The 11,338-nt window shown below is 52.8% G+C and overlaps 2 protein-coding genes across 3 annotated transcripts; one reads left to right on the top strand and one right to left on the bottom strand.

Moving 5' to 3' along the window:
* Nucleotides 1-1,970: 1,970 nt before the first annotated feature.
* Nucleotides 1,971-4,254, top strand: CYREN (cell cycle regulator of NHEJ). The gene is made up of 3 exons (XM_058805097.1): nucleotides 1,971-2,092; nucleotides 2,186-2,252; nucleotides 2,551-4,254. Exons 1-3 carry the CDS (start codon nucleotides 1,971-1,973, stop codon nucleotides 2,782-2,784), a joined length of 423 nt encoding a protein of 140 aa, XP_058661080.1. The 3' UTR covers nucleotides 2,785-4,254.
* Nucleotides 3,573-8,999, bottom strand: TMEM140 (transmembrane protein 140). 2 transcript variants are annotated; one of them, XM_058805095.1, is made up of 4 exons: nucleotides 8,669-8,994; nucleotides 6,609-6,727; nucleotides 5,878-5,993; nucleotides 3,573-5,156 (listed from the first exon to the last, which is right to left on the bottom strand). In XM_058805095.1, the coding sequence occupies exons 3-4, from the start codon at nucleotides 5,888-5,890 to the stop codon at nucleotides 4,513-4,515; spliced, it is 657 nt and encodes a 218-aa protein (XP_058661078.1). In that variant the 5' UTR covers nucleotides 5,891-5,993; nucleotides 6,609-6,727; nucleotides 8,669-8,994; the 3' UTR covers nucleotides 3,573-4,512. The 2 variants fall into 2 exon arrangements, with proteins under 2 accessions (XP_058661078.1, XP_058661079.1); XM_058805096.1 differs by lacking the exon at nucleotides 5,878-5,993 and having other exon boundaries at nucleotides 8,669-8,999.
* Between the last annotated feature and the right edge of the window lie 2,339 nt (nucleotides 9,000-11,338).

Genomic DNA, 11,338 nt, shown 5'->3' with positions numbered 1-11,338 from the left:
TATTCCCTTGCATTTGAACTCTATGCTTTGTTCAGCAGTTGCTGCAAAACATGGAGGGTGGTGAGGGCAGTGATGCGCCAAGTCTCCTGCATGCAAAAAAGCTCTTGTGTTTCCACCAGGTGCTTCCAGCACCACATCTGCACACTAAGGTGAACCAGACATCCAGGAACAAAAACAACTGTGTTTGCTTGGATGTATTGTGTTACCTTGGCATAGGTATCTGCTACCAACCAGAGCAGAAATTTGAGTCAGACTTTGAAATACTTGTGTAGGAGTTCAGAAGCTACATAATGCCTAGCAGGTACCTGATGGTGGAGAGGGGGAGGGAGGCCAGGACCAGTCTGGCCCTGTATAGGGCTCTCTGTCACTGGAGCTGTTTCTTCCCCCTAAGCCCCCAACATCAGGGCAAGTGCTGTGCTCAGGCATTGCATAGCCCTAAGCAGATACATTTCATCTGCTTACACATTGCCATGGAGCTTTCTGCTGCTTGTGTCCTTGGCCTGTACTGGGAGTTTGTGGTACTGTGGTTCCTTGGCAGAGCATACACTGCTGGAAAATGAACAGCCATTCATGAGCCATATGGGTATCCATGCTCACAGACAGCTGTTCAAGGATAACAGTGCTGGATACTGAAATCCTCACTACAGGCATATTCATGCTACAGGTACCTGTTGTCCATGGAGTAGCTTGCTCCTGCTGACTACACTCATAACGCCACCTTCCATTCTCCAAGATTAACAGGTCTCCTGCCAGACTGATGTCTAAATACAGGGTTTCCACCTCAGTGGGATATGATACTAATGGTGCAACTGCTCTTCATGCCAGTCTGAGCTAATGTCCCCTCAAATCCAGTGCTGAATTCGAACTGGCTTCAGGAATTCCCAGGGTTAGTCTGGGAGTTTAGAGAGCTCTCAAATAGGAGCCTTTGTTTGCCTCTCAAAAGGCCAAGAAAGATTGTGGCTGTATTCCAAGCCCTGCAGTGCTGACTACATTGCATAGGGGTTTTAGAATTTAGAATTACAAAATTACAGAATGGTCTGGGTTGCAAGGGACTTAAAGCTCTTCTAGTTCCAACGCTGCCATGAGCACAGCCACCTTCCACTAGACCATGTTGTCCAAAGCCCCCTTTAATCCGGTCCTGAACGCTACCATGGATGTTACTTTCTTACAGATGTTATCTTCCAGCCCTCACGGAGGATCAGTTGAGGTTTCTGGATAGAGACTACTCTCAGGTTTGCTTCATAAGTAGGACTATGAGCAACACAAACCCCCCAAACAGGGAAAGAAAGTATAAAAACATGTGCCAGTCCAAGGCTGCTATGCAAAATGATAGTGCATTAGCACAAAATTGGTACTGTGCCAGAAACCTGGAGGGAAGGAATGAACATGTTTTGCTAGAACAATGCTCAACATGCTGTATTCCCAGAGGGGCTTTTACCCCATCCTTGGCTCAGGCTCCCCTCTCCTCGCTTCCCGGCACAAGTCCCCGCCGCTCCGGCGGAGCGCTGCTGCCCTGCGCGCCCGGGCCCACAGAGGGCGCCCCGGCGGTGGCGGCGCGCTCAGGGCGGCGCCGTAACCGAGCGCTCCGCGGCCGCACGGCGGCACCGTAACCGAGCGCTCCGGGGCGGCACCATAACCGAGAGTTCCCGGGCCGCACGGCGGCACCGTAACCGAGAGCTCGGAGCGGCGCCGGGCCCGGCCCGCCAGGCTGCCCCGGGGCTCGGAGGCTGCACGCCTCGTTCCCAACGCCCCGTCTGCTCCGCAGCTGGCCCAGAGCCGTGTTTGCTCCTTGACGGAGTATCGAGGAACGCGATATTGCCTGCCTGCCTGATCAAACACGGGGCTCTGTCGTGACTTGGGTTTTACGGCGGTCTGGGGCTCCTTTTCCAGCTGCCCTGTGTCCCTGTCGGGCGGGAAGCAGCCCCGGTGTGACGGCGGAAGGCGCCCCGGCGGCACCGCCCCGCGTGGGCATGGCGGCTGGGGCTCGGCGGCGGCAGCTCCCGGCCTGGATGGGGGCGGCGGGGGACGAGCGGGCGGCGGCGGCGGCCCCGTCCCCCAGCGCCGGGCGGCGGCGGGCGGCGGCGGGGCGCAGGTAGCGCCGCTGGGGCGGGGAAGAGGCCGGGGCGGCGGGCGGGAGGGCGAGCCCAGCGCTGCCCGCGCTGAGCGTCCCCTGTGCATTGCCCAGGCCCGCGGCGCTGTACTGCATGAACGAGGCGGAGCTGCTGGAGGTGGCCCTGGCGGTCCTGGCCGAGGTGAGCCGGGACCTCTGGGGGTGGGGGCGGCAGGGCTCCGGAGGCCGGGCAGGGAGCGCTGTTGCCCGCGGCTCCCTGGCGGCCCTCTCCGGGCGGGCCGGAGGCGTGCCGGTGCCGCATGGCTTTCCCGGCCTCTCCTCTCTGTCCCAGCGGCGCTGCTGCCTTTGCAAGGCAGAACCGCGGGCCTGGGGCCTGGCGAGGCGTGGCTCACGGGCATGGTGGGCTGCCCTCCTGCTCCTTGGGTGCTCCCGGCGTGAAGTCATGCACGGCCGGCCCTTGTTGTTTTCCCTCCGGTCAGAATCTACAGAGCGAGGAAGGTGAGGAGAAGGCCCGGTCCGGGAGCGAAGAGGAGCAGGAGATCCCGCCAACACCACAGGAGGTTCCTGGAAGCACGGGCAGCACGGATGGAGGCAGTGACCGCGGTCCGGCACTTCCATCCCCTCCTGCTGCTGGTGCTGAAGCAGAGGGGACAGGCGGGGAGAACTCTGAGGACGATGTCCTGAAATACGTCAGGGAGATCTTTTTCAGCTAACATCTCTGACTTCCCAGGAGAAGAGGGCACAATGGGGAGGGTGTCTCCTCCCGCGGCCCTGGGAACGGAGGGAGGAGGGCCTGGAGGGGGCTGTGCATCCATCTGCTGTGTCGGTGCCCTGTGTAGCTGGTAGGATACCCAGGAAGGCCAGGGGGAAAGGAAGGAGGTACTCAGTTCTCCCACTCTGTGCTGGGCTCAGTGGGATTTGGCTCCAGATTAGGATGTGTTTGATTCTGTTTCACATTTCAGAGCATGGACAGATAAAAGAAGACGTTCGGGTTTCTGTGAGGATCCCTTTGGTGGGTTGGTGTTGGGCATGGAGGCAAGCAGGGAGCTGCTGACCTGCAAGACCTTTGCTGGCAGAGCTACATGGTCATGGTTCAGCCATGAGGCTCCCTTGTCCTTGTGGTCCCTCAGTCACAGCTGCAGCGGGGCCTGGCAGGCTGTTCCCATTGGGCCTGGTGCTGAGTTTGCCTCCAGACTGCAGCTGTCTTTCCAATGCTGAGGAACATGAACGGGAGCAGACTGGCAGTGGCTGGAACTGCCCTGAGGGGGCTGACCCTGTGGCAGTGTGCATGGGGGTCTGGGAAGGGATGAAGATGGCTCAGTGTCCTCTTCCTAATCAAAAAAAAAGGACAAACAAACAACATGAGGCCAGCTGTGAGAGCATGTATTGAAATGAAGAATTGGTCAAATCAGCATCACCAGCCTCATCCACACCAAGGCTGAAGCAAGAGAAAACAGACCCTCATGTCCCTTGAAGAAAATTCACTCAGCTGCAAAGAATATCACTGTTAAGCTGGCATTCTTTATTTACATAAATTCTCCCAGCCACTGGATGAATTAATGCAGCATGTACTTACAAAGCTGTTACATATTCACTACACAGAAAAATCAATAACATAAAACTCCGGTTTTGAAAAATGATTATATGAATTGGAGTTAACCGTCTCAGTCTTTTCTGCCATCTAGTGTCCTGTAGGGGTTATTACTACCCCTTGTAGGGGTTTTGCTGGTCGTTGAATCGTCTTCTTCACTTGTCCTTTTATTGCATGCTTACTTGGTGCATGCTCAGTCTGTTATCTTGTTTTCAAACTACAAACCTGCTTCTTTCTGGTGTTACTTCTGTATCGTCCTAGATGGACGATACAGAAGTATCATCACAGCCTTGAAGGTTGGTTGTTGATTGGCTGTTTATTTTAAGTGATATGTATCCTGTCTAGTTATGAAGAAATTACCTACTTGGTTACATTTTCCTGAACATTTGTTAGTTCCTAGTTAAACATAAGGTACAGATCCTGTTTTCAAACTCCCTTTTTTATATGGTAGGGTCAAATGTATTCAAAGCATTTTGTTAGTTAATTACAGATTTAATCACACACTGTGAGGTACTAGCAACTTTTTTTACTTAGACTAGGTATGAACAGAGGGCTGTGCCCACTGGTAGCTGGTTCTGCTACCTTCACTGCTCTTTGGGGCCAGAAGTGCTGTCACTGATGCTGTGCCCCAAACTGAGGGGTGTTACACACTGTTGTACCTGGGAAGCTTCTGTGCTGTGGCTGTCATCTGCTGCCAGGTTGATGCAGGAATGCTGCACACAGCAATGTGCCAGAGCATGGCTGGACACAAGCCTTTGGACTGGGAATCAGATTTTTGCTAGGGAGTAAAGCTGTATATGGATTACAATTTTAAATCATGTTACCAATAGCTCTTGCATCTTCTTCACTGTCAGATCTTAGTGGGCAGGGCCTCCTCAGTTAAGAGGTTTTCACACATATGTGTGTGCTTGGCCCAGCTGAGGTACACAGTGACAGTGAGAATCTGGAGCAGTAGCAGAGCCTGAGTCCCAAGCAGTGCCAGGAAGCCTCCAGTGAAATCAGAGGGATGAATCCAGTGTGAGGTTTGCAAAAGAAACATACCCAGGCCTCCAGACAGGATTATCATCTTGATGAAGAGTATGATGCGAATCATCTTCCATCCCTCTCCCTGCCCTTTAAATGTGGAATTCACATTTAAAACAAAAGGGATGTGGAAGAGGATGAAGACCAGGCAGGTATACACACAAACCCTGGCTAGTCCCAGTTGTAGTGGGCTGATGCCCATTGCCTGCAGATGCTGGGTGTCCAGGCACTGCAGCTGCCCAGCTGTACCATTCCACAGGCAGAAGTTGTAGAAGCCAATGCATTTGTCAGGGAGGTTCACCAGGTTCCCGGCCTCGTACAGCAGAGCGTAGCACATCAGGGCCAGGGTCCCAACAGCCTCCAGTAAAGCCAGCACGGGCAGCAGGTTCTTGGCACACCACTGTGGCAGCACACCCATCCTGGTGCCTGCATGCTTTCTTGCTATCATGGTAAGAGCTGCTGTGGGGATGCCTGTTGCAAAACATGAAGGGGGGACCCCTCAGTCGTTGCCTCTTATGGCACCCTTCCCAAGATGGGCTCTGAGCCTTATGGCTGGGGTCTGGGGACTCCCCTTGCAAACAGAACAGGAGTGTCTCAGTCCTGCCTAGGACTGTGCTGCACATGTGTTACTGCACTGTGAGGGGGGTGCATTTGCTGCACTTCTGGTCACAGCAAAGGTGTGACCCATGTGTGGACCAGTACTGGGAGAGAGTATGACTCTGCTCCACACATGCCCTTTGCATCATGATCTCACTGGAAAAGAGGCATTTGTCAGCAAACAGCAGGGATGGGAGGAGAGAAAAACTGCTGTCTGGTAAGAAGCATGATAAGAGCTATTCTGGGATAATGCCTTTCTTTCAGCTTTTATCAGACAAGGACATCCCTTTTGATCTTTGGACTACTGAGTAAGGTGCAGATGTGACAGGAGCTGAACTGCAGGGCTCCCCTTGTCTCCTTGCCCTTGTCCTATAGCTCTGGAACACCCAGTGCCATTGATATGGGTGTGAAATGGGTGGCCATTTCCAGCATTTCCACCTGGAGCTCTGCTACCCACTGAGGCTGGTGGACATGGTGCTCCTCTGTCTCGGTTGCCTGGGGAGCAGTGCCCTACCCAGACAGGCAGGTGCCAAGCTCAGAGGGGCACCCTGGATCCTCCTGCAGCCATTGGGAGATGGGTGCTACTGAGACACACCTGTGATTGCCATCCACCTTGCTCCTCTCTCAGCCTGATTGGCAAAGCCTCCCTCTGCTCTTCTCCCCGGAATGTGTACTGTCCTCTGGTGCCGTCCTGCAGGCTTCTGCTTCACGCTGAAAAACAGGGAAGTGGCATCAGGAAAGGCTGTCACTGCCTGCAGGCATTGAAGCACTCTCCAGCCAGGTCTGCAGAGAGGCACAAACACAGGACTCAAGGGACCTTGGCTTCAAGCCCAGCCTTGGGCTTGAGGCTTTGCAATTAACTCTTCCTCCCTCTGACAAGCTTCAGCTGCTGAGAATAATTTACCACTTTCCTTTAAGAAGTTCACATTGGCCCTACTGTCCCCTTCCACTGCCTATTACCCAGTGGTATATTATTTACTTAAGAATTGGACTCTGGGTCCCTTCCTGTTCAGAATAGTCTGTGAGTCTGTGATAACCTGGATATCCTCCTAGACCATCACCCAAAGGTGATTATGAATTTGGTACAGCCTGTGAGTTTTTAGAGTGCCAGAAGAGACTCTAATAAATCTGTACTCAGTGCCTGGTGGTGGTGCTGCTGACTAGAGACCCTTCAGCATTCCCCTCGCACTCCTCATCTCTCCCTGGAAACTTGGACGTGGGGCACCTCTGTTTAATGAGCACAGAGATGAAGCTTCTCAGTCCCAAATTTCTCCCAAGAGAAGCACACACACAGCATGGAAGGGGCTCACAGCATCAGATACCAACCTGTCCACTTCTCCTGGTCGCTTTTCCCTCACTTCTTGTAGCCTCCCTTGGAGGGCTTCTTCTCAAAAGGCTTCTGGAGAGACTGGAAGCTCACATGGAGGATGCCCATTTTTCTGAACCTGCAATGAAGACACAAGCAACCAGGAAAATATCTGTGCTTGGGCACAGGATGTGCTGCAAAATGAGACCTCTGGTGAAATGTAATTCACCGTGGTTTCTCTTTCCCCTAGTGTTGTTGCTTGGTTTGTCTCACACATGGTCTCCTGCACCCAGGCATTGCTGCTCTTCCTCTCCCTGTCCTGCAAGGGCTCACACCATTCATTGTTCTTCCTGCTGCCCTGCCTTACCCTGAGAGGAAGAACAAGCTGCACTTGGAGGGAGCTCTTGGCTGCCTGACCAGGTCTACAGGGATTTCTGCAGCCCAGCTGACTCTTGGCCCTGCCTGCCCACCCACCAACCCTTGCTGTTGTATTTCTTTAGACCAGTTTCCTAGGGAAGACAGGCTTGTAGAAAGGTGGCTTTTTGTTCAGTCATCTCATGCTCACTCCCTTGGTATTCATAAAATGTACAAGTTATCAAAATTTGTCCTAGTTGCACATGTTTACTAGAGAGGGGACAGAGAATTAAATTCCCATCAGGTTTATGGTAACATATGGCAGGGGTGGAGGACAGCCACCTCAGAGACCCTGTGCTGCTGCGTGATCTCTGCATGCATGGGGACCTGGGCAAAGCCCATGGTACCTCTGCCCTCTCCTCTGCTTTGAGGCTCATGTGTGTAAGGACATATTTTCCCAACGATGTCCCTCTCTTCTTGGTTAAATTGCTGGCATCTTTGCCTCCTGCTGCCTCCCCAGTAGGTAAATCCCTGTCCCTATGTGTGACTGATAGGACCAGAAACATGCCTGGGATGGCCCTGTGCCAGCTGGATGGAGAACTGGCCTGGAGGCAGTGAAGGCTGAGACCTAGCACACAGATAGGACATTGGTGAGCTCTGCAGTTCATCACTGAGGCAGGTTTAGCAGCAGCCTGGCTGAGAAGCGAGAGACAAACAGGAAAGAGCTCTCACCCAGCGTACAGCTTGGGTTTTCCCAGACAGTCTCACTGCCTCTAAGGAGGTGTCTGTGCCTTTGGATGGGAAATTCTGTGGCTCTTCCTCAAAGGTGCAAGAAAGGGGAACCTGAACAAGGCACAGCGAGCCCCAGCCTGGAGTCAGCGTCCTTGTTCCTGGACTGGCATTGATGGAAGCACTGAGTTTCACCATAGCAGAGCTCTGTGTCTCAGTCTCCCGGCAGAGACAGGCCCCGTGGGAATGGCTCAGGAGCTCCCTGGGGTCTCTGCGTGGGAGATAAGGCTCCTAGGCAGCCTCTGTGCTTTTGGGACTGCCTTCCCTCTGCTGCTCACAGGCAGTGGGCACCCTTGCCAGGCGGGGGCTGTGCCTTCCTCTGGCAAGGAGCTGGCGGAGCCCCTGGGCAAGGGGACAGGAGGGCACACAGCCCTGGCACCACCTGGGCAAGGGGACAGGAAGGCACACAGCCCTGGCACAGGATCTGTGCAGGGACAGGCATCTCTGTGAGCCGCTGGATGCCGCTGCAATGGGGCTGAGTGCAAAGAGGCGAGGGAATGGGCATTTCCTTTGGCACTGTAGAGCCCCCCAGACTGTTTGACTTTCCTGTCTCCCCTCTCCCTGGCTGCTGAGGGAAGAAATGCTGTACAAGAGTAATGGGAAAGCGTCATGCTTTGGACATGACACTCTTCCATCAAGACATCTGTCCTGTCCCTTCCCCACCTCCCCACCCCAGCTATCCGGATCGTGTTTCCCCCTCAGGGAGGATAAGCTGCGGAGAAACCGTGGGTGAAGAAAGGCCATGACAAGCTAAGGATGGCTGGTACACAGAAACCAACCAGCAGCAAATGGGACAGACTGTGAGGGAACTGCCTTTAAAGAGTCTTAAAGCAGGGGAAGGACCCTCCAAGACATCTGCACCCTGCAACACCACTTCTGGCAGTCCTACCCAGTGCCAGTGACATTAGAAAGCGGGGTCTCAGTGCAGGATACTTACGGGCTGCCCATGTGGGTGGGAGCGGAGCTGGATCACGCTGCAGAGGGCTGTGGTGCCGGGATAGGACGCAAGCGGTTCTGCGGCTGCTGGCGGAGCTGCGCTGGCCGCGGGCTGTCCCCAGCCTGTTTTTGTGACGTGAAGATCGCTATCTCTGCTTTCTCTTTCGGTTCTGAGGGCAGTGCTGTTTCCCGATACAGAGTCAGCTGCCTCTGACCAAGAAAACAAGCCAAGCCCAGCTCCACAACCTGCGCCAGGCTCGGGCTTGAGTTTCCTTTCCTTCTCCCTGCTGAGCTAACCAGCGCGAAAACCTGACCGGGCTAAGCTCACCCAGATTGCCGTGCTCGTAGAGTAGCTTGGGTGTCCGTGAGGGCTTTGATTAATTTGTTTAGTTTTGTTTGGACACTTCTTTAGAGGTGACTGACCGTCCCAGCACGGATGTCAGTACCTCAGCACTGCCCTTCGTGCACTTTGGACACGGTTCCCTCCCCCCCTCCGTCCCGGTGCTTCCCAGACACGGCGTGGCCGCAGCTCCCTGCCCGCAGCCGCTTATGCAGGCACAGAGCAAGGTGCCAAGGTGCCTGCTGCTTCAGGGAGCCACTGACACCTCCAGTCATGGAAGGGACACAACTCTCCTGCCTTTAGTCCTCCTGGGCCGGTCTGGAGCTGTTAGTCCTACCCGCAGTCTTTGTGGTGGGGTTAGCCCTCCTCTGTGTGCTGGGGCTTGATGCATGTGGGACACCTAGCCATTGTGAAAGATGCGTATTTTATGATTGGCTTTTTGCAAGTATTAAAAAGAATATTATATGTGTTGTGTTAGAAAGTAATGCTGTGTTAATTCTCTTAAGCAGTGTGCTAAATACAGTTTTAGGTTATAAAAAATGTTAAAATAGAAACTATGCTATTTTGGATACTTTTTTTTTTTTTTAAAGAAAGGACTCACAGCGAGATAGCAGCCACAGGACACCTAAATCTTTCAGAGAAAGGGAATTTATTGCCCTCTCAGCAGAAGAAATGAACTTCTTCCCGCCTTGAAGGTGCTGTTAGGATTCAGAGGAAGAAGTTGACAATGACCAGACAGAATCCTGTGTTTGAATGGAATTTATGCATCATGTATGAGGTGTATGAATATGCAACAGGCTATTGCTTTTAAGGGTTAATCCTTTGTTAACAGGGGTCCTTTTCCGGGCTCGTGCTGCCCAGAAAAAGCTACCCGGATATCCATAACTCTTTGTCTCTATTGTGTCATATTGTCCTAATTCAAATTGTCCAAATTATTACTACTCTAATTGTATTACTATTTTTATAACCATTTTATTACTATTAAACTTTTAAAAATTTAAAAAACAAGCAATTGGCATTTTTCACACCATGAAGCTGATTTTCACATCATAATTCCATGCTTAGGCATGATCTAGAAATGTCCATGTGGTACACATGTTGTGAGCCTGTAATACAGGCACTCACATCCAAGAGCACAAAGTAAGTGGAAAGAAATACAGGGGGAAGTCCTAAGAGAAGCTCAGTGAACAGAGGCATGCAAGTGGTGGTGGGGGGTTGCCTTCCAATGTGCCTCTGTGTGTGGGATAACTCAGCATGGAGAGGGACAGGGGTCTGCATCAAGGAGTTCAGCTCACGGGTGGCTTAGGCAGGGGTTCTGGTGGGTGGGGACAGAAATCTTGCAGCAAATGAAGTCCAGCAGTCCAGAGCTGCTGAGCTGAAAGGGGAGAAGGAAGCCTTGGGGCTGAACATGGCCATCTTCTAGCAGTGGGGCTGATGGCTGGGAAACTGAGGGATAAGAGACTTCTGAGGCAAGACCTCTGTTCCAGTGAAATAAAACTCTTTGGCAGGGGTGTGTTTGTGCTCCCAAGAGGGAGGGGTCTTGCCCTTTGGGAACAGGATTAATTTTTCTGTCATTCAGGGAGAAAAAGGGTATATAATTTTGATGTGGTGATCAACCAGCTCCTTAGCTGATCTCAGCACCACAAGTGAAGCTGCTGTTTCACTGCCATGGGTAGAAGGCACAAGCAGCTCCTTCAAAAATATCCTTGCTTTCACACTGGGGTCCTGTTTGCTGGGGTAATCAGGATGACTGCCACACTGGGTCGGGTCTGCTCTGCCATGCAGAGCATTTCTCCCTGGAGTGATTGTTTCCCTGCTTGACTTCCAAAATTTTGGAATTACTGACTTCTGTACCCTTAGGAGGTGATGTTGAAAAAGTTTAAATGTTTAAAATACGCCATTTGGGAATGTTGCTCTTGGAGTGTGGCATCTCACTGGCCAGAGCTGGTTGCCTGATTGTGCCCCTGTGGCAGAAGCATTTTTCAGTGTTCCCTGAGGAGTCCCATGTCTCCTCCCCAGCAGGGTCTCAGTCTCTGCTGCTTTTAATGCCTCCTGGGATGCCATAGCTGCCAAAAGGGAGAAGTCCAGTCCAAATCTGACTCAAGACTTGCCTTTGGTCCCAACTGACCTTCTGACTCTGGGGGCTTCCTTCCACACCTTTGGCTGCCTCTCTAGCAGGCAGTTCCCCTGCCTGCTCCTTCCAGGTGTTTGGGCAGGGAAGACTGTGCCTGAAGGCTGGGCAGGATGCAGTTTGCCTTTCCATTCCCCTTCCTGGAGATGTTTTACAGGTGTGCTCTGCCTGCCTCTTGGGCTTCCAATGCCCAAGTCTGA

The sequence above is a fragment of the Ammospiza caudacuta genome, chromosome 5 (genome assembly GCF_027887145.1).
Source record: "Ammospiza caudacuta isolate bAmmCau1 chromosome 5, bAmmCau1.pri, whole genome shotgun sequence".
In the NCBI taxonomy this organism is placed as follows: Eukaryota; Metazoa; Chordata; class Aves; order Passeriformes; family Passerellidae; genus Ammospiza; species Ammospiza caudacuta.
The sequence above is the reverse complement of the archived record's forward strand: the minus strand, read 5'-3'. Positions and strand labels throughout refer to the sequence as shown.

Coding starts and splice junctions, on each gene's coding strand:
- CYREN (XM_058805097.1), top strand. CDS start 1,971: ATGGCGGCTGGGGCTCGGCGGCGGCAGCTCCCGGCCTGGATGGGGGCG. Junction 2,093..2,185: donor CGGGCGGCGGCGGGGCGCAG/GTAGCGCCGCTG, acceptor TGCATTGCCCAG/GCCCGCGGCGCTGTACTGCA. Junction 2,253..2,550: donor CCCTGGCGGTCCTGGCCGAG/GTGAGCCGGGAC, acceptor CCCTCCGGTCAG/AATCTACAGAGCGAGGAAGG.